Source organism: Sinohyriopsis cumingii, chromosome 1 (genome assembly GCF_028554795.1).
Source record: "Sinohyriopsis cumingii isolate HCF-2022 chromosome 1, ASM2855479v2, whole genome shotgun sequence".
Lineage (NCBI taxonomy): Eukaryota > Metazoa > Mollusca > Bivalvia > Unionida > Unionidae > Sinohyriopsis > Sinohyriopsis cumingii.
The window spans coordinates 24,889,224-24,912,985 of NC_142961.1; the positions used below are offsets into that span (position 1 = coordinate 24,889,224).

Sequence of the window (23,762 nt, forward strand, 5' to 3'; positions counted from 1 at the left end):
GAACAACTCGATAACTGCCTACATTCATTACTTGACAAACATGCCCCAGCTACCAAGTGCAGAGTATCAATTCAGAAGTGTTCTCCATGGTATGGCAGTGTTAGGGACCAGCTTCGCACTGCTAAAAGAGACCGCTGTAAAGCTGCGAGGCTTTGGCTTTCCACCAGACTCACTATTCATAAGCAAATCTATGAAGCCGCTAAGAAGAATGTCAAAAATATAGTCCATGCAGTGAAATTAGCCCACTACACTACTAAGATCGTGGAAAGTTCAAGCTGCAAAGAGCTCTTCGAGATTACTAACAAGCTAATGTCAAGGAACAAATCTACACCACTTCCAACTACCTTCTTTCCAGTCGACCTTCCGGACATGTTTGCAAATTTCTTTCGTGACAAAGTACAAACCATTAGAGATAAGCTTGACACCACAGTTTCAACTGATTCGTCATCACCATACAGTTGGGATACAGAATTTGAGTGGCAAGCATTAGAAGCATTTGAACCTGTCTATTGATTTAGTATGTACAATCCTGATGACGAGTGTACCAAAGTCACGTGAACTTGATCCAATTCCAACATCACTGCTGCTTGAGTGCTTAGATCCAATATTGCCTTCACTAACTGATGCTGTTAATACCTCTCTCTCTCATCCGGGGAATTCCCATCATTTTTCAGAACTGCCATTGTAAAGCCTCTGCTGAAGAAACCAACACTAGACCATAACAATTTAAAGAACTACCGCCCTGTTTCTAATCTCTCATTCATATAAAAAATCTTGGAAAAGGTTGTTCTATCCCAGCTTGTATCTTATCTGAATTCAAAGTAGTGCAATGTGGTGCAATAAAATATAATGCAATGTAGTACAATACAACAGTCTTTTTAACAATGTACAATCTGTATATCGCCCTTGCCTAAGTACTGAAACTACTCTTCTAAAAGTAGTTAATGACATTCTCTCTGCATTGGATAGCAGAAAGATTACAGTCCTCACCCTCATTGATTTGTCTGCAGCATTTGACACAATAGACCATAATATATTACTCCACCATCTCCAGCATGTATTTGGCATTCATGATACAGCCTTTCTGTGGTTCAAGTCCTACTTGGTCAACAGTACACAAATTGCATCTGCAAATGGAATACACTCCAGCCCAGTTGATATATATTGTGGTGTTCCACAGCAGTCTGTTCTTGGACCTGTTCTCTTCATTCTGTACACCCAGTCGCTCTCAAGTATCATAGATCATCATCCAGTGTCTCACCAGTTGTACGCTGATGACACCCAAATATACAAATGTAGCCACCCAACTGAAGTTGATGCTACCATCCAAGGTGTAGAGAGGTGCTTTTCTGATGTGAAATCATGGATGACATGTAACAAACTGCAGATGAATGATGATAAAACTGAGGCCATTCTGACCACAACACAATGACTTTCTCATTCACATCCTTTACCTCAAACAATAAATATCAGCAACACCAACATTAAATTCACACAATCAGTACGAAACCTAGGTGTTACTCTGGACAGTACTCTCACGTTGCACCAACATGTCATGAACATATGCAAGGCTGCATATCTTGAGCTGAGATGCATCAGCTCAATTCGCAAATATCTTTCAGTTGATGCCACTAAAACACTTATGTGTTCATTAGTACTTTCAAGACTGGACTATTGTAACTCAGTTATGTCTGATTCATCTCAATATCTACTCCAGAAACTTCAGAAAGTTCAAAACACAACACTCGGATCATACTTAGAGTACCACGATCAGAGCACACCTCCCCGCTGCTCTGTACCCTACACTGGCTATCCATTTGATCCAGAATCAAACATAAAATTTGTTCTCTGTGCTATGTTTCACTGTCCGACTCTAGTCCAACATACCTATCTGACCTCACCCATGTGTACACACCAGCAAGATACTTACGCTCCTCTTCTGACAATTGTATACTCATTATTCCCACTATGAAAACAAAGTCATATGGACAGCGTTCTTTTGCATACCAGGGCCCAGCAACGTGGAATAAATTGCCCACTGAACTTAGACACAAAGACACAGTGATCGCTTTCAAGAGGGCTCTCAAAACTCACTTATTTTGACTGCAAGAACAAACTTAAAGACCTAATAATGTTTCCTACCTTAAATATTCTCAGCATGCTTTTTAATGTTTTCTAATTTCATGGTGTTTGTTTTTGTAATCATATCATTATATGTTTTTTATCTTATAGGTGTTGTCTAATGTTGTAAAGCGCTTAGAGCTTCTAAAGATTAGGCGCTATACAAAGTCCTCATTATTATTATTATTATTATTATTATTATTATTATTATTATTTATGTGAAGGAAATGCTAGTCATTCTTCTAGTTCAGAAACATGCATGCATTAGACATAAAAAACCTTAGTCATCATGATTTTGGAGACATTAATATGATAAAATTTGTTGTCATTACAGGATCCCTGTTTTATAACTAATGTATCTGACTATGAGCCTTACATTAACCTGACTCAAGTGGAGGGGGCAGTCAAGTGGCCAGAAGATTATGTTGGTTCTGATAAAGAGAAAGATCATACTGGAGCAGTTCTGGGCTATGTAAGTATATTCTGTAAAACATTCCTTTGTCCACCTTCAGCATGAGACCATTCTTCAATTGCCATGGCAACCTTTAGCAAGGGACCACTCCTCATGACAACCTACAGCATGAAACCAATTGCCATAGCAACATTTAGCAAAGAGCCACTCCTCATACAACCTTCATCCTAAAATCAACTTCCAATAATAACTTTGAGCAAGGGATCACTTCTCATGACAAATTTTAACCTGAAATCAACTCGGCAATCAAGTCATTTATAGTTTTGTTTTTGGTAAAATAAGCAGAAAAATCAATAAGTATACCAGTTTAGTGTAAGGTGACTTAAAGCCATTGTCTGAAATAAACTGGTAAACTGAGGTAATCACTTGGTTTTGTTCCTCACCTAAGGAGAAATAATGACAACCTTGCAAAGATGTACACCAGTGTACTTAAAGGAAGATGGGGGAATTTGTGAGATTCCTTTAGCATCTGCTTCACAGTGTTTACAGTAATGTCTAAATTTAGGTTGTTCTTGAATAATGCCAATCTTGACATTAAAGAAATGATTGTCAGTGTGGCATATTTAGTTGTAAATACTCTTTACTGACCATTAGGTTTGTAAAATGCTCTTTACTGACCATTAGGTTTGTAAAATACTCTTTACTGACCATTAGGTTTGTATATGCTCTTTACTGACCATTAGGTTTGTAAATGCTCTTTACTGACCATTAGGTTTGTAAAATGCTCTTTGCTGACCATTAGGTTTGTAAATGCTCTTTACTGACCATTAGGTTTGTAAAATGCTCTTTACTGACCATTAGTGTTTGTAAAATGCTTTCTACTGACCATTAGGTTTGTAAAATGCTCTTTACTGGCCATTAGTGTTTGTAAAATGCTCTTTACTGATTATCAGTGTTTGTAAAATGCTCTTTACTGATCATTAGGGTTTGTAAATCCAAGTGCACATTGCATGATGACACTGTCCCAGTGCTAAACCCTTACACACTGTCAGAGTTGCCTAACGTAGTTTAATGGACTTAAGATCATGCATGTAAAGATATGGCACATTATACACAACAATTGGGTCTTCTTTTTCCAAACCATATTCCACTGAATATATTTAATACTTTTTTGAGTCCTCAGCACTGGGATTTTCCTCAAAAATTAACAGACAAACTGAGTGAATTTGATGGATATTAGTGGTAATATTATTAAAAATTCATTTTGTTAGAAATGCAGCTGCATTTATCATGTTGTGATGATCTTGTCTCTAATTTAGTATATATGTGTTCTATTTTTCTGTCTGTCCTAGTTTGTGTATCAGGGGTGTTACTGAATGTTATTCGTTTAATGTCCCTTTATTTGAACATTAAATTATAGAATACATTTGACATGAGCATTCTCAAAATAAAATGTTAGAAAAATTAATATATATGATCAAAGTTGACTATGATTTGCTTATCTGAATACTTGCAGGTATGGCCTAAAGGAAAGGTTGTTTTCCCTGACTTCTTCAATCCAAAAACTGAGGAGCTGTGGAAGAGTCTAATAGTCAAGCACAGACAGAAACTTGTCTTTGATGCCCTTTGGATTGTTAGTATTGTACTGATGATACGTTTATAAACAGTAATGGTTTAATTAGCAGTGAAAATTCTTGAGACAAGGTTGTTTGGAGTTGTACCAAACTTATGCACTAGAAGAGTGAAAATAGTCAACAGATTTTTCCCTAGAAAAATGAACATCTTTGGGCAGTACCATGGAATTTCTTGTTCTGCATCATGTTCTCAATTAAATGTAGTCTTCATCACTATTTAATATATATATATATATATGTGTGTGTGTGTGTGTGTGTGTGTGTGTGTGTGTGTTTCTTTATCAGTTTTCCTCTTTACAGAATTATTTGTGCCTTACATTGAAATAGCTTCTTTATCATATGTGGCACACTTTTAGTTTTTTAGTCTTTAAATCCATATTTCTGGCCAACAACAGAATTCACAATTATTGGTACCCTATGTAAATTAATGATACTACAGTAAATAGCTTTCGTCAGAAACACATACCAAGATCTCTGTGGTATAAACATACTTTAAAGTGTTTGGCTTTAGTTAGATTTTCTAGGCATTGAGAATACTGTGTCTTTCTTAAGAACACAATAAAACAGCTACCCTGACCTTGCCTGGGAATCAAACTTATTCTGCCTGCACAGGATTCCAGCATGCTAACCAATGAGCTACTCTTCACCTCTTTAGACAAAAATGTACTGTTTATGTTTTTTTGTGTCAATCTGTTTTTGAGTTATGGCTTTTGATCATTACCCTCATATCTTCACATGGAATATCAACTGCAATTGGTGTAGCTCAGGAATAATTAAATATATTCTGATTCAGTTTTACTTTAACATTTTCTCTTAGATCTAGATGTGCCCATTTAGGCATTTTGTTTAGTCAGGTTCATTTTGGATTTGAGTTATGGCCCTTGACAATTAACTTAATATCTTCACATGGAATATTTCTTGTAACAGATACATCTAAAGAACTACTCATCATTATTGTATTGGCATGCATTTTGGTATGAATAATGTCTCATAAACCTATGAGCTTTGCCTCATCTACTCCATTTTGGATAGAGTGATGGCCCTTGACAGTTAATTTCATATTATTACATGGGATGTTCCTTGTAACTGACAATGCTTAAAGAACCATTCAGCATATTCTGATTTTACTGGGACATTGAATAAGCCCAGTGTTCTCTCCATAAATGTATTGTAAAAGGCAACTAATGGAGACAAGAGCCACAATAGCTTAGTGGCTAGTGTGCTGGACTTGTGACTTAAAGTTTAAAGTTTGAATCCTATCATTTCAGTAATCAAAATCAGCTACCTTGGTGTGTTTTTGTGCAAGTTACTGCATTCCACTTTCCTCAGCACTACGTAACCTACTTGTGTTGCTGTGCTGTAAAATATGAAACTAAATGAAGCAATCTGATATAAACAATGTCTCAAGGACTTGCATATGCCATTGTGATTGTTACAGTCTTGTCAACTCCATTATGGACAGTGTTATGCCCCTTTTGAAGCAAGATTTTGTTTTCACATGGAAACTTTGAATGCTGCTTGCAGTCAACATGAATTTGGTTGTAAGATCATTTTTCAGATCTTGATGTACCTTTTATGCATTTTGTCTAATCTCATTGTTTGGACAGAGATATGGCCCTTGTCAATCAACTTCATATCTTTCCATGGATGTTACTTGTAATCATTATAGCTCAAGAATTGTTCAACATATTTTGATGAAATTCGGAATGAACATCATCTTTTTATCTGTATTTACCTTTCTATGGATTTTGTTTCATTTAAACCAATTTTTGACAGAGTTATGTCCCTTGTCAATCAACTTCATATCTTACCATAGATGTTACTTGTAATCAGCATAGCTTAAAAATTGTTCAACACATATTGATGAAATTTGGAAAGAACATCATCTTTTTATCTGTATGTACCTTTCCATGGATTTTGTTTCATTTAAACCAATTTTTGACAGAGTTATGTCCCTTGTCAATCAACTTCAAATCTTACCATGGATGTTACTTGTAATCAGCATAGGTTAAGAACTGGTCAACATATTCTGATACAGTCTGAAGCAAACTTTCTTTCATATACATGGATGTGTCATTTGTAGGTTTTGTCTTGTTCTACTTCATTTTGGACAGAGTTATGGCCCTTGCTGATCAGCTTTCTATCTTCTTAACATATTAGGTAGCTTACTATTGATCAGTCCTTGGATGAGCTCGATTTTCAAGTAGTCAATGTCATAATTTAGAGGATTCATTACCCTGAATGATCATTATCTCCTAGCTTTGGTTTTCCATACAGCTTTCTCTTCATAAGGATAAGAGAAGCAAATTGTTGCAAACAGAGTACTTTGTTATTCACCCACCAGTTAATATCACAAGTTTCTTTTCAAGCTAATACATGTAGCAATCAGCAATAACTCTAAAATGAAAACTGGCAGACAACAGGACATGACTCAGAAATTTATATTGCCAATATGCTTTGAAATTAATAGCCATCAGAAAATTTTGTTTGCCTTTGGTAAATACTGCTACCAACAAAGTTATATTAGATCATGAGGGTTTACAAGTATTAAAAAATCACTTTAAATGTAAATATAAATAAACATTGAGTTTATAATAGTAAAAGAAACAACCCCTCCCCTTTCAAAAACTGTAAAACTTAATTTCGTCTAAGAAACAAAAGTTTGCAAAATAGAATGCCTAGATTTAATTTTAGAAAATCATTCAATTTTACTGATCATTATGGTCACATGAATTTCAGATCATGTATTGGTAATACTTTTGACTTGCAGCTTTCTTTGTCTTGAGTTTAAGCCAGTGTTATAACATGTGTAAGGAGTTACCCATCCAATGGTGGGTTGTCTGGTTTATTTCACAATAAACACCACAATATGGCATATCTATATATGCCATGAAGATTTGTTAGGTCTTATTGTACCATTTATTACAAATAAATAACATTTATACTTGTTGTGCATATTATTTAAAGGATATATTTCAATCTGATTCACTGTTTTTTTAATGCAGGATATGAATGAGCCTGCCAATTTTGGCACCAATGAAGATCGCCCCTGGAACTGGCCTGCAGATGCAAAGCCTTATTGGAGTCTGAAGTGCCCTGAAAGTCCTCTCGATGATCCTCCATACAGGACAAGTTAGTAAATTAAATGTTTCTTTTTTAAAGTTTGAGCTTATCTGAATCATCTCTGGTTGTGTAATCTTGCACAATTATTTTGCTGGGCTAGCACTGCTATATATGAACTGCCAACATCAGTATGTGATAAAATAATACACTAAGCTTCTGTTGCTCTAATTTGATATGCCAAAATTTTCAGCTGTGGCTCTGTATTCTTGCAACTGTTCTTAGTCTGACAGCATCAGTCATTTTGATTAGAATGAAATTAAAATTTTGAAGGTTTTTCTTAGTTTTGGTTCCTACATGTTAATTTAAAAGCTGTTTACTGTAGTGACTACAAACTATTCCATAGAAGTATGGCCTATGGTTCACTATGTATATTTTACAGTCAAAGTTCAAGTCATTTATTTGGATTTTCAGCTCTATCACTTTAGCACTTGAGAATGCTCAGTTGCACTAAAGTCAAGAATCCCTATGATTATGAATTGTGATACTTTGACAAACAGTTAGGGCTTTCATGATTGACCTAGTTACACTGCTACAGTAGTGGATAGTAAAAGTTAGGATGACAAAAACCACTGACAGGTGGCTATAGTTAGAGTCAGGAATTCAGTAAACTACATATAAACATTTGTCAGGCTAAATAAGTGTTTCAATTTCAATTATGGAGGCATATTCTAAGAATTGCATAAGATTTTGATTTTGTGAGCCATATCTGATAATACAACCAAGCACATTTTTGAAGAAATAATAGGCAATCATTCTGGTCTGATCTTTGGAAAACCATCACAAAACTTTGAATATTCAGGGTACTGCTTGACAAAGTTGGCAGAGTGCTATAGTAATCAGATTCTCTGTCCAAACAATCAGTCCTTTCAACAGTAATTTAGTTTCTGCAACATAACTTTACAGGGAATAGTTCATTTTCAACAAATTTGGTTTGTAGCTATGTACTGTGAGGAATGTAAAAAGGTTTTTCAGCATAATCATTATGGGGATTTGTGGCCTCTAAGGCAGCAGTTAGGGGATTTGTGGCCTCTAAGGCATCATTATGAGGATTTGTGGCCTCTAAAGCGTCATTTAGGGGATTCATGGCCTCTAAAGCATCATTATGGGGATTTGTAGCCTCTAAGGCATCATTATGGGGATTTGTGGCCTCTAAAGCATCATTTAGGGGATTTGTGGCCTCTAAAGCATCATTTAGGGAATTTGTGCCCTCTAAGGCATCATTCAGGGGATTTGTGGCCTCTAAGGCATCATTATGGGGATTTGTGGCCTCTAAGGCATCATTCAGGGGATTTGTGGCCTCTAAGGCATCATTTATGGGGATCTGTGGCCTCTAAGGCATCATTTAGGGGATTTTTGGCCTCTACAGCATCATTTAGTGGATATGTGGCCTCTAAGGTATCATTTAGAGGATTTGTGGCCTCTAAGGCAGCAGTTAGAGGATTTGTGGCCTCTAAAGCATCATTTAGGAGATTTGTGGCCTCTAAGGCATCATTTAGGGGATTTGTGGCCTCTAAGGCATAATTTATGGGATTTGTGGCTTCTAAGGCACCATTTAGGGGATTTGTGGCCTCTCAGGCACCATTTAGGGGATTTGTGGCCTCTAAGGCATCATTTAGGGGATTTATGGCCTCTAAGGCATCATTTAGTGGATATGTGGCCTCTAAGGCAGCAATTAGGGGATTTGTGGCCTCTAAGGCATCATTTAAGGAAATTGTGGCCTCTAAGACATCATATAGGGGATACGTGACATCTAAGGCAGCAATTAGGGGATTTGTGGCCTCCTAATGTCCTGCCTCATGACATCTGTTTCCACAGCATCATTTTATTAATTTAACCAAATTTGACAAACAACTTTTTTTTGAAAAGGCCTAGAATGAGGTAAATTTCCAGCATCTTATCATGTCATCTAAGGGGGTTACAAACCGGGATGACTCCTCCAAACTTTGATTTCTGCAACATAACTTTACAAGGATTGTTGGATTTAAACTGATCTAGAGACCTTTCATGCAGTCAATTTCCAATGTTCCACAACATGCATTGGAGCTATGACACCTTGGTTGCATGTCTTTCTTAACTTTTGTTTCTATGGTAGAACATTACCAGGAATTGTTAGATTTCAATGAGATTTATCTATGAGATTTGTAATGAGTTCAACTTTCAGTATTTCACATCATCATTTACAGAATATAAGGTCCTTGATTGTCAGTGTGCCTAAATTGAGTTTCTGCAACAATTTTATTTGGGATTGTCATATTTCAGATTTAGTTTACAGCAGCTTAATATTCATTTTTGATGTCTTATTTGGGTTACAGCCGCCTTATATTCATTTGATGTAAGATTTAGGTCACAGCAGCATTATTTAGATTTGATGCCAGATTTGGGGTGCAGCAGCCTGATATAGATTGGATGTCATATTTGGGTTACAGTGGCCTTATATTGATTTTTGATGTCAGATTTGTGTTGCAGCAGCCTTATTTAGATTTTATATCAGATTTGGGTTGCAGTAACCTTATGTTACATCTTTATTTGATACAGTTCTGGTATGTTATTGAAGGCTACACCCTCTTTTATTGTTACCACAAAGTTCTTCTGTTCAAAGCCCAGTAGAGAGAATTATATGGAACAGGACCGATTGTAATACACCTATTACTAGTAGCTCTGTTCTTGTTCTTCAGTAATGTCAATCATGTAAACTGTTTGTAAAAATTGTATCTATTTAAATTGGCAGTGGCAGCATATGTACATGATGATGCAACGACAGGGAAGTTAGCTCGGTTATCTGACAAAACTTTGTGCGGTATTCATCGGCAAGGGGAGAAAGGAGAATACAGACACTATGATGTCCATAGTTTGTATGGTTGGAGCCAGACACCCTCGACTCTGAAGTAAGACTTTTCATTACACATTTTACCACAGAGAAATTTATAAATTCATTATCAGGTTTCTTGTTTCGAAGCTTAAAGAAAAAATTTCTTGTTGTGCTATTTCTACTATTACTTTTTCAGCAGATGATGGAAGCTAAATTGCCTGATTATGACCGGGACATATCACCATGTAACCAATTCCAAGGGAACTATTTTCTGCATACATTTAAAGATGTTCTGGTAGATGTTAAAAGTAATTAGCTCTTATAATCACCAAAGACTCCACTGTATAAGCAGTGCTATGAAATGGCAACAAATGCTGTGGAAAAAGTGGTTATATAGTTTATATTGCTCTTTAAAAAGGTAAAATTAATCAAAGAAAGGTAAGTCTTCTAGTTTGATGCAACCTTTCAAAGGTGTGACAAAACAAATACGATATAGTGGCATTGTCAGTTAACCTGTCACCAGAGTAGAGATAACAATACTTGTAATTAACACATATACTAAATAACATATCGTCTTATTTTGGAAATTAATTCTGTTTTACAATTATATATATCTCCATGCAAATTATGAATAATTTGGAGTATATACTAAACTTTTGTGAAAGCACTAATTTTGAGATGAAGTATTTTGCAGTTTTTATAATTGATATATGTGTATTCGTACTTCTGTGAAAATATTTGGTACATTTTTAAATAATAAAATGCTTTAGATTGTCAAATACTATGGAACTAAAAATAATCACATTTCCAGCAATTTAGCAAGTCTTATAACACTAGAGTACAGTAATCTTCAAGACAGTTAGAAGAAAATGAAAGTGATCTTGTTTTCATTGGAAAGTTTATGAATCTTTCAATGTTGCTATTGGTTACAGTCAGATAACACAATGTGGGTCCTTTGTAACTAAAAGTTACTGTAATTTGATTTTGAAGAAGGGCAAACTGAAGTATTTCCTCAGCAAGTTCAAATCTTTGTAAATTGCCTTTGATATTCTTAATTCAACAAAACATGTCTGTAGAATATTTCATTTCTGTTTGGCTGTTATAAATCAGGCAGAATTTTGTTTGCATGCACAGAGGTGCTCAGCTGGCTACTGGGGAGAGAAGTATGGTGTTGAGTAGGTCCACTTTCCCTGGCAGTGGTCACTATGCTGGGCATTGGCTGGGGGATAATGACAGTAAGTGGCCAGGCCTAGCAGATTCCATCATTGGTAAGTAGACAGAGGTACAGAGTTAAATTTGTGAAGAAGAATGAAATATTACTGCTACAGTTGAATTTAGCAATTTCTGTTTTTCTGAAAATGTTTGTGTCTGTAGTCCTAAAAAATAATTTGTAGAATTGTATTATTGTGAGAATGTTGCAATTTACTGTGTTCTTTTTAGTAAAATAATTATGTCACACTGAAAATCACTTTCTTGATTTTAAGCACTTTCATTTAGTGTTGACAATTTAATTTTTATACAAAACACTCAAATAGTGGTGACCATTTCAGGGAGTAAATGACTCCAAACATAATCAACAAATCAAACACTAGGAGTGTGAACTGTTGTCTTTAATTAGGGTTCCACATCAAGATGCATGAACCCAGTAATTAGTTTTTTTATCCATCTGTTCATCCATTCATAGACCGCTCCGGTGGCCTAGTGGTTAGATCATCCACCTTGGATGCAGGAGGTTGTGGGTTTGATCCCTGGCAGAATCGTACCAAAGACATTTAATAATAAAATGGTACTAACAGCTGCCTCACTTGGTGCTCAGCATTAAGAGGTTAGTGTTAGGACTAGTCGGCCTGGTGTCAGGATAATGTAACTGGGTGGGACATCATGCTACATGTCTGTGGCATGATGCCCAAGTGCTAGACATCACTATAAACTGCCAGACTGCAGACATTGTAGCGATGTGACTGAACAACTGTTAAAGCTACGTTGAAAATCCAAATCACACACACGCTCATCCATTCATATTTCTTGTAATCACCTTAACACATAACTGGATGCTTTTTGGTGGAGGTGCCTTTCAAAGTTGTCTTTCCATGTCCAATTTTGATGGGGTTATTTCCCTAAAGCAATCAATTTTAAATCTTCAGTAAACCAGATCCTGGTAACCAGTATAGCTGAGGAACCATTCAACATTCATTATGACTCTATGGTTTTGAACTATGTAACTGAAAAGAAATGAATAGAATTCAAGAAATAATTTATTTGCTTACAATAAAAAAAGAATATTCAAAAGACACCTATAGTATTGTGAATTAAATGCTAAATAATCCTAAATGTTCTATCACAAGTCCCTCCCCCCAAACAATTATAGAATGTTCTGAATTAATTCCAAACAGACTCAAATGTCCTGATGGACTACAATAATATAATCCAGAATGCTTTTGAATGAATTCTTAATAATCCCATAGTAGTGTTTTAGTCCAAAAAGTCCATGAGCACTTTGCAATTCCAATGAATAATTTGTAAGTAAATAAATCTTCTCATATTATATCTGAACACAACTGCAAACTCAGATATAGAGTCCTAAAGACTGATATAAAATGGAAAGAATAATTGTTTACCAAATCTTTTACATACATATTTCACTTGACCAATGCTGCAATCGATTACCCTGGAAAGCCCTTCTGATGCAAAATTCCACTATATTGTAAACAAGTTTGCTTCTTAAACTTTCTAATATCAAAAGCAAGGTTAGGCCTTGAAATCAAATTTAAATATCTTAAACAATGACAAGTCAGGTACATGTACTCACACACTACACCCTAAATCAAGGAAACAATGACAAGTCAGGTAGGCACACACTCTACCCTAAATCAAGGAAACAATGACAAGTCAGGTAGGCACACACTCTACCCTAAATCAAGGAAACAATGACAAGTCAGGTAGGCACACACTCTACCCTAAATCAAGGAAAAAAATTAAGAACATAATAAAGCTATAAATAACAATACTCTGATGCAGTTTTGTGTGCACATTCTCAAATAGTCCTAGATGTGCAAATTGATTTATCACATTTATAAAAGTTCTACCAGCTTTAACAAGAATTGTTGAATTTCAATCAAATTTGACATGGATATTCATATTGATGGAAATTTGTTTGAATCCAGTTATTTCTTTATGTAATTTACAGGACATAGTCCATCCTACTGACTTTGGATTCTCTAAGCATAAATATACTAAGTTTTGTTGGATTTTGATCAAATCTGGGCTAGCAGCTTTTTGTATCAATAAAACCTTGAATGAGTTTGATTTCCAGTGTTCTAAGGCATGTTTACATGAGTTATTACTTGCCTCCACGTCTGTTTTTATGTCTTCCTGACTTTGGTTTCTGCAGCATACCTTATCAAGGATAGCTGTAATTCGGCCATATTTAGCATGAGATGAGACTCACTTTCATGTCATCCATGATATATTCTACAGGAGTTATGGCTGCTGTTTGCCCTTCCTCTTTACTTATATTTGCACCATAACTTTACTTTTATTTGCACCATAACTTGACTTATATTTGCACCATAACTTTACTTTTATTTGCACCATAACTTTACTTTTATTTGCACCATAACTTTACTTATATTTGCACCATAACTTTACTTTTATTTGCACCATAACATTATTTATATTTCTACCATAACTTTACTTTTATCTGCACCATAACTTTATTTTTATTTGCACCATAACTTTACTTATATTTCCACCATAACTTTATTAAGGAATGTTTAATCAGAACCATATTTACAGCACACCTTCATATAGACAAGATCTTGAATGAATTTTATTTCCAGCATTTTATTTCATCATTTGGAAGACTTCTGGTTCCTGATTGCCGGTTCTCCTAACGTTGGCTTTTGATAACAAGTTCTTCTGTTTAAAGTCCTGTCAGACACATTTTAATGAACATGTCTATTTACAATGCCCCCTGATCATTAATAGCTCAAGTTTATATTTATTTATTTATTTATTTATTTATTTATTTATTTATTTAATTTCATTTTTAGGTATGCTGGAATTCAACCTTTTTGGTATACCATATGTAAGTATATATTTAGCATCTATGTAAATATATATTTAAAATTTAAACATTTTATATTTGTGAATTAAACTTTGAATATTGGAGATATTTTAGACTATGCTAATTGTTTAAGATGTTTTAAAGACCACGTGTCAAAAATTTTTATTTTTAAAATTCCCTGTGACTAATGTTTAATTAGCTCATGACAACAATATAGAGGGAGCTCTTATATTACAGTACTCAATTGTTGTAACTGGCATCCACTCAGAGAGAAGCATACAAAGATGTTCATCATCTCAGTCATTCTTCTTCCTAGGTCTCGGGTAACAGTCTGTAGTGTGTTTCATAACACCTACCTCCACCCCCTGGGACTGGGACTTAGGTAACAGTCTGTAGTGTGTTTCATAACACCAACCTTCACCCCCTGGGATTGGGACTTAGGTAACAGTCTATAATATGTTTCATAACACCAAACTCCACTCGTTGGTACCGGGACTTAAGTAACAGTCTGTAGTGTGTTTCATAACACCTACCTCCATCCCCAGGGACTGGGACTTAGGTAACAGTTTTAGTGTGTTTCAAAACACATACATTCACCCACTGGGGATATGGGACTTTGGTTACAGTTTGTAGTGTGTTTTATATCAACTACATTCACTCTCTGGGCCTGGGGTTGAGCGTAATATCATATATGCACATTTGTTGAACATTTTTGGTTAAATTGTTTTGCTTAGCAGCTTTTTGTACACTGTATTAATACTGTATTACCTGTAATCATGAAACTTGATGAGGGGATGTATCTTGCCAGGTACTACATTCTCATTACAGATGTAGGTCACTGTAACCTATATTTCATGGTCAAGAACCTGGGTTAAAAATGAGTTTGTTTCTCAAGCTCTCTTCATATCTGAATAATCAAGCTAGATGCTTAAATTTATTTATGTTAGTATCAAGCCTTTACAATAAATGAAATTCAATGTGACCCATACTTAACATTTTACTGGCTTATTCATAGTTTTTGCATTTTAGTTCATGATGGTTGTTTTGTAGTTTGTATGTATAGCGTTATACCTAGATTCATTAAATTCAGTGACATTCAGTGGGGGGATGCAAACTGATGAGTACTACACATGTATCACAAATGTAGGTCACCGTAGCCCATACTCCATGTTTCACTGACTTTAGTTCAATCTTATATTTTATGTTTATTCTCTGACCCTGATTGTGTAATAATAATAAAACTGGATGACCACATTTTAGTATGACACTTTTGCAACAAAAGAAGGTCACTGTGATGGGTATTTTACATTTTACTCGTTTAGGCTGTTTAGCCAATGACTAGATAGATTTTGGTATCCTGAATACACATGCTGTTATAGAAAGAATCATGACACATAATGAGGGGATGCATCCTGATGATACAACACTCGACTCACAAAGTTAGGTGTTCTCCATCTTTCATACTTTGCTGACTTGGGTTCAGGTATGGTGAATGCCATTAGAGTAGAAAAGTGTATGCACCTCTGTTGGTACCGCATCCTGACAACAAAAGAAATTTTTTGTTATTTAGCACATGGCCACATTTTTTACATGTTATTGCATGCTATCTTCTAAAAAAAATCATGAAATTTGATGATTGGATAGATCTTGATTAGTCCTTTGTTCTTACTTCATAATGAGGTATTTGTGACATGTATGTGTGTTTTGGTTTAACAGTACAATGCAGGTTCTATGACACCAATTTTAAGTTAAAAGAGGTGGGTAAACATTTCATTGCCAATATCACTTTAACCTGAACTTATTTTATTTACAATGGCTACTCAGCAATGGCTACTCTTGTAGAGGTGAGCTAATTAATATTTTACAATGGCTACTGAGGTAGAGGTGAGCTAATTAATATTTAAAATGGCTACTCATGTAGGGGGTGAGATAATTAATATCTACAATGGATACTGAGGTAGAGGTGAGCTAATTAATATTTACCATAGCTACTTGGGTAGAGGTGAGCTAATTAATATTTACCTTAGCTACTTGGGTAGAGGTGAGCTAATTAATATTTACCTTAGCTACTTGGGTAGAGGTGAGCTAATTAATATTTACTTTAGCTACTCAGACAGAGGTGAGATAACTAATACTTACAGTTGCTATCCAGGTAGAGGTGAGTTATGTAATTGTTTATAATAATCTGGTAAGTAACAGCAAACTGGTCATGAAAATAGTTCTCAAAAATGTTAAATATTTGAAATTATTTGGAAGGTTAAAAAATTGGTTTACTTGTTAGTGACTTCCATGAATAGATACAAACATGACTATTAAAGAACTGTGTGCATAAGGTAAAATTGTTTGAAATAAAACCTGTATAAAATTTGGAACACATAATTAGAGCAGTTAATAGTACTAGATTCAATGTAGACTGAAACAAACTTTCTTCCACAGATAGGAGCAGACATTTGTGGGTTCTGGGCAAATGCCACAGCTGAGATGTGTAAACGGTGGATGCAGTTAGGGGCATTCTATCCTTTTAGTAGGAACCATAATGGAATAGACAATATAGTAAGTTCTTTGGATTCTTCACCTCAATATTTTGTTCTTCCTTTGGTATTTTGTAATCACCACACTTGTCTAAAAAATAAGCCTAGGGTATATTGTATGCTTATGGTCCATCAGGACATAAATCGGCCCAATCATAAACTGATTGTTGGAAACTGACAAAACTTGATAGATTACTTATTTATAGAAGAGTTCTGTTCACTTTTGATTTGCCCTACTCAGAGCCCTGGGAAGGGATTAAAAAGTGGAAAATTTCAACAGTTCAATTTCAGTGACCATATTAACTTTTATTTAGAGGACAAAACTATGGCCAGACCTGTCCTAATGGTCACTTTTGTTCAGAGGTCACAATGGCAATTCTCTTTTGCCCCTGGCAAATGTCCTATATACATATCATGTAATCAGTTATCACCTGTCTTCTGTGGTCATTGGCCATGTGTTTCTTAACCAAGCAGTAGTTTCACTATGCCTTTTGTGGTCATTGGCCATGTGTTTTGTTAACCAAGCAGTGGTTTCACCATGCCTTTGTGGTCATTGGCCATGTATTTCTTAACCAAGCAGTGGTTTCACCATGCCTTCACAGTCACTGGAGCATATCAACAGTTACTGCTTCAGTTATGCAAATTTAACTATATTAAATTATATATATAAGGTATATTTACATGAATGAATGTTTAAATATTTCATACATCGATTTTACTTACCATAATCTAGTGTTTTTCCCCGTTAATAGGATGAATCAGTTAATTGTTATTTTAAGATTTTGAATCAACGATATCTCTGATGAAAAAAATGCATATAATCTCTGAGTAGAGGTACACTGCACTGGTGATATAACTTATGGTTTAAGTACTACCAATGATAGCCCCAGCAATCTTCTTTTCATTCCCTAATCATCAAAGGTTGCAATAAAAAGCCATCTGTCTTTTGATCATGGTGAATCTGAGCAACAGCTTAATCATCAATTGTTTAAAGTGTGACACCTGTCTTCACACCTAATTAATGACAACTGCCCTTACAAAGAGTGAGTCAAGTGTTTCACAATTACAGATAAGCTGTCAATTAGTAATTTTATTTAGGAGCCACTTTTAATGATATTGAGATAAAGTGTTTGCACGTGTGTGAGAGGGAGGGGGAGGATAGATGGAGAGATATGTATAAATCACTACACATACAAATTTGTCATTTTCTTAATTTGATCATGTGTGTGTGTGTGAAATAATAATAATGATAATACCATTTAGTTGATCATAGATAATTCTGTCATAAACTAAGTTTTAGAGCTGAACCTGCTTTCAGAGGTCACCCATTTACAAAGGCCACTTTTACCTTTTCCAATTGGTGGCTGCTGTAAACAGGTGTGACTGCATATATGTAGTTGTTACAAGAAGTCACAACATGTGATTGGGGAAGGGAGTGTAACATGATGTGGACAGATAGTTAAATGAATGAAAGCATTGAAATTACCATCTGTACTAGCTTGACTGTCAAGTCAAACTGGATGCTGTGTCATATAATGTGCCAGTAGATCAGGGTCTATGTTGTTTGTTTTACTGATTACGACTAAAAGACTGTATAGACGCAGCTCTATTGGGACATTATGTGTTGACAGACCTGGGTTTATGTAGTTTGCAGTAGGACCTGTACATATAATAGACAATATGTGAAAACTAGTTAATTTGGATGAGAGTCATTTAAGTTTCTCATTTGTTATGTTAGTTTCAGGCAGTTTTCATTTCAGTGAAGAGGTAATGAGTTGCCTGTAGTGAATAAGCATTTAAAAAAAATTAATTTCAGATTGTAAAAGTACAGTTAATGGAACTGGATAATACTTGAAAGGAAATAAGTCGTTGTTTGATTTGTTAAGTTACTTTTTATGGAACTTTTTAAAAGGTCCTCATGGTCTGAAAATGGGCCCAAATCCCAAACTAAATGTTGTAAATGGATCATAATTCCAATGTAAATGGTGAAATGGGTCTGAACCCCAAGCTAATGGTGTAAATGGACCCTAATCCCAATGTAAATGTTGTAAATGGGTCCTAATCCCAAAGTAAATGGTGTAAACAGGCCATAATCCCGAGGTATATGTTATAAATTGGCCCTAATCCAAATGTAAATGATGTAACCAGGCCCTAATCCCAATGTAAATGTTGTAAATGGATCCTAATCACAGTATAAATAGTGTAAATGAGCCCTAATCCCAATGCAAATGTTGTAAATGGATACTAATCCCAGTATAAATAGTGTAAATGAGCCCTAATCCCAATGTAAATGTTGTAAATGGATCCTAATCCCAGTATAAATAGTGTAAATGAGCTCTAATCCCAATATAAATGTTGTAAATGGATCCTAATCCCAATGTAAATGTTGTAAATGGATCCTAATCCCAGTATAAATAGTGTAAATGAGCTCTAATCCCAATGTAAATGTTATAAATGGATCCTAATCCCAACGTAAATGTTGTAAATGGATCCTAATCCCAGAATAAATAGTGTAAATGAGCTCTAATCCCAATGTAAATGGTGTACATGGATCCTAATCCCAATGTAAATGTTGTAAATGGATCCTAATCCCAGTATTAATAGTGTAAATGAGCCCTAATCCCAATGTAAATGTTGTAAATGGATCCTAATCCCAATGTAAATGGTGTAAATGGATCCTAATCCCAATGTAAATGGTGTAAATGGATCCTAATCCCAATGCAAATGGTGTAAATGGATCCTAATCCCAGTAATAAATAGTGTAAATGAGCCCTAATCCCAATGTAAATGTTGTAAATGGATCATAATCCCAGTATAAATAGTGTAAATGAGCCCTAATCCCAATGTAAATGGTGTAAATGGATCCTAATCCCAATGTAAATGTTGTAAATGGATCCTAATCCCAGTATAAATAGTGTAAATGAGCCCTAATCCCAATGTAAATGTTGTCAATGGATCCTAATCCCAATGTAAAAGGTGTAAATGGATCCTAATCCCAATGTAAATGGTGTAAATGGATCCTAATCCCAGTATAAATAGTGTAAATGAGCCCTAACCCCAATGTAAATGTTGTAAATGGATCATAATCCCAATGTAAATGTTGTAAATGGATCCTAATCCCAGTAATAAATAGTGTAAATGAGCTCTAATCCCAATGTAAATGTTGTAAATGGATCCTAATCCCAGTATAAATAGTGTAAATGAGCCCTAATCCCAATGTAAATGTTGTAAATGGATCCTAATCCCAATGTAAATGGTCAAATTGGTCTGAACCCCAAGCTAATGGTGTAAATGGGCCTTAATCCCAATGTAAATGTTGTGAATGGATCCTAATCCCAATGCAAATGGTGTAAATGGATCCTAATCCCAGTATAAATAGTGTAAATGAGCCCTAATCCCAATGTAAATGTTGTAAGTGGATCCTAATCCCAGTATAAATAGTGTAAATGAGCTCTAATCCCAATGTAAATGTTGTAAATGGATCATAATCCCAATGTAAATGTTGTAAATGGATCCTAATCCCAGTAATAAATAGTGTAAATGAGCTCTAATCTCAATGTAAATGTTGTAAATGGATCCTAATCCCAATGTAAATGTTGTAAATGGATCCTAATCCCAGTATAAATAGTGTAAATGAGCCCTAATCCCAATGTAAATGTTGTAAATGGATCCTAATCCCAATGTAAATGGTCAAATTGGTCTGAACCCCAAGCTAATGGTGTAAATGGGCCTTAATCCCAATGTATTAAATGTTGTAAATGGATCCTAATCCCAATGTAAATGGTGAAATTGGTCTGAACCCCAAGCTAATGGTGTAAATGGGCCTTAATCCCAATGTAAATGTTGTAAATGGATCCTAACTTCCGCTTTATTTATATTTAAATAAAAGAAAACAGATAACTGATTTCTGAGGTGGTGATAGTGATAAAATTTACCACATGTGTGATGACTCTGATGAACAAGCTCCCCAATAACCAAGATGATGTGATGACTGATGAACAAGCTCCACTAACCAAGATGAAAGTCAAACAGAAAGTGAAACTACTGATGAAAAATTTGATTACATAATGGCAGAAAAAAGAAGAAAAACAACACCCTCAGAAAAAATTGCTTGAAAATTAAATAATTGCATCGAACAGGACAATCCTCAAGTAAAAAGAATTATTTAATTGGTTTCTCATCTCAATAACAGAAAATAGGCTGTGTAAATGATATCTCATTTTATTATGATATTTGACCTGTTATGATCACATCACTGACAATTTTTTGAGTGAATGGGGCCAGTTGGTCCCTTTTTTGTAAAATCTGGCTGAAACACTGCATAGCAATCACTTTGATATCTGTTTGCATTTAAATCCATCCATCTATTCACACTGATTATTTTCCTCAAAGTCAATGTTTACTGTACATCTTTTATATTTAAATAAAAGACTGATTCAACAGTTTCTTGTTAAAATGATTGTGTATACTAATTTCTCTATGTCTTTTTTTCTCTCATTTATTTTCTAGGACCAAGATCCTGGAGCCTTAGGTCCAGAGGTGGCTGAAGCATCGAGAGAGGCCATGGAAACTCGTTACTGGCTTCTGCCTTATCTGTACACACTGTTTTACAGGGCCCATGTTGATGGTCACACTGTTGTCAGGCCACTTTTTCATGAGTAAGAAGTATTGCATTGCAGTTGCTTTTATAGCATGGAGGAGTACTTAATATCCCCATACTTTTCCAAGGATAAAGAGGATACAGTGGTATTCTAAACATATACAGGCCTAAATGTATGAATATTCTAAATATATACAGGCCTAAATGTGGGAATATTCTAAATATATACAGGTCTAAATGTATGAATATTTTAAATATATACAGGCCTAAATGTATGAATATTCTAAATATATACAGGCCTAAATGAATTAATATTCTAAACATAAAACAGCCTATGTGTATTAATAATATTATAAAGATATACAGGCCTATATGTATTATTATTCTAAATATATACAGGCCTGAATGTGTTAATATTCTAAAGATCTACAAGCCTATGTGTATTAATGTTCTAAATGTATACAGGCCTATGTGTATTAATATTCTAAAGATATACAGGCCTGAATGTATTAATGTTCTAAAGATATACAGGCCTAAAGGTATTAATATTCTAAAAATATACAGGCCTAAATGAAATAATATTTTAAACTAATGTATACAGGCCTATGTGTATTAATATACTAAAGATATACAGTCTCATGTGTATTAATGTTTTAAAGATCTACAAGCCTATGTGTATTAATGTTCTACAAATGTACAGGCCTATGCGTATTAATGTTCTACATATTTACAGGCCTATGTGTATTAATATTCTAACTATATACAGGCCTATGTGTATTAATATTCTACATGTATACAGACCTGTGTGTATTAATATTCTACATATGTACAGGCCTATGTGTATTAATATTCTAACTATATACAGGCCTATGTATATTAATATTCTAAATGTATACAGGCCAATGTGTATTAATATTCTTCATATGTACATGCCTATGTGTATTAATATTCTAACAGGCCTATGTGCATTAATATTCTACATGTATACAGCAGGCCTATGTGTATTAATATTCTACATATGTACAGGTCTATGTGTATTAATATTCTACATATGTATAGGCCTATGTGTATTAATATTCTAAATGTATACAGTCCTATGTGTATTAATATTCTGAACATATACAGACTTATGTGTATTAATATTCTAAATGTATACAGGCCTATATGTACTAATAAATTAATATTTGTATAACTCGTTGCATGCTGTTAAAGGTACAAACTCCAAACTGCGTTTTTTGATGGATGATAAATGGATAATGTAAATGCTCTTACAGTTTTAATCCATTTTTTCACTTACTCCTCTTTCTTGTACCATCCCCACCCTGATGCTTGGGAGCTTGCACATTGTAAATCAGGTAGTTTTCCCTCATTCCGAACCCGATCCTTGGGACAAGTACATTGTAAATCAGTTCATTTGCAGACATCCCCACCTTGATCCTCAGGAACTTCACATTGTAAATCAGGTAGTTTTCCCTCATTCCAAACCTGATCCTTGGGAGCTTGTGCATTGTAAATCAGGTAGTTTTCCCTCACTCCAAACCTGATCCTTGGGAGCAAGTACATTGTAAATCAGTTCATTTGCAGCCATCCCTACCTTGATTCTCAGAAGCTTGCACATTTTAAATCAGGTTGTTGACGAGTTTTCTCCAGAATTGCTGACTGCATGAAGGTTTGCAATGAGTTAATAAATATTATCATTAAGAATGTTCCATTGGTCAATAAAGCACTTATAGATCAAGTACCATAATCAAGTGCAAAATTATAGAGTGACTTAATTTTTGCAATTGAACTGTGAGAATCTTGCATTGATTATTCATTATTAAAAGCAGTGTACCAGGTGTACTTGGTGACAATGTATGATGACCTATGTGCGGTTTGTGGTAATTGGTGGTGATGTCTCCTGTTTATACTGTTCAAATGCATACAGTTTAGTTCCATTGTCACAAGACACCAGTGTAACTGCTTTTCATGATAATAAAGAATATAATGTCTTATCATTACACACTAGAATTTTGATACCACACATGACCCTTCAAAAATACTGTACTATTACTATTGGTGAGGTACCACTTTTTGTGCATCTTATTGATCCCTTGAGCAGCATATATTAAAGAAGCACCCCCCTTTTTTAAAATATGTTTTATTCCTAGACATCCACAAAATTGTTAGATAAATCAACATCAGTTCTATAGTATGGTAATAAAATATTGGCATTGACATTCATTTGTTTTATTTTAATCCTTTAGAAAAAAAAGTTTATAATGCATACTGTACAGTTTCAGTGCACATACATCTATACAGTATCTGGTAGATGTAATTTCCACTCATTATCTGAAATTGATATGTTTTCATATAAGGAAGGATAGAGAGAAATGAGAGATACTGAAAATGATAGGAAGAATAATAAATGATAATAGTATATGATAATTAAACTTAATACTTATTCTGATAAGTTCTGCATTCAGA

At 34.7% G+C, this 23,762-nt stretch overlaps 1 protein-coding gene across 1 annotated transcript in view; it reads left to right on the forward strand.

The window, feature by feature from the left end:
- LOC149806565 (maltase-glucoamylase-like) overlaps positions 1–23,762 on the forward strand; it is a 301,187-nt gene that overhangs the window by 53,124 nt on the left and 224,301 nt on the right. The window contains exons 8-15 of the mRNA XM_089954697.1: positions 2,456–2,593; positions 4,050–4,166; positions 7,173–7,299; positions 10,019–10,175; positions 11,234–11,367; positions 14,152–14,186; positions 16,602–16,718; positions 21,206–21,354. Coding sequence (XP_089810823.1) covers positions 2,456–2,593; positions 4,050–4,166; positions 7,173–7,299; positions 10,019–10,175; positions 11,234–11,367; positions 14,152–14,186; positions 16,602–16,718; positions 21,206–21,354 — 974 coding nt within the window. The remainder of the gene's footprint in view (positions 1–2,455; positions 2,594–4,049; positions 4,167–7,172; positions 7,300–10,018; positions 10,176–11,233; positions 11,368–14,151; positions 14,187–16,601; positions 16,719–21,205; positions 21,355–23,762) is intronic.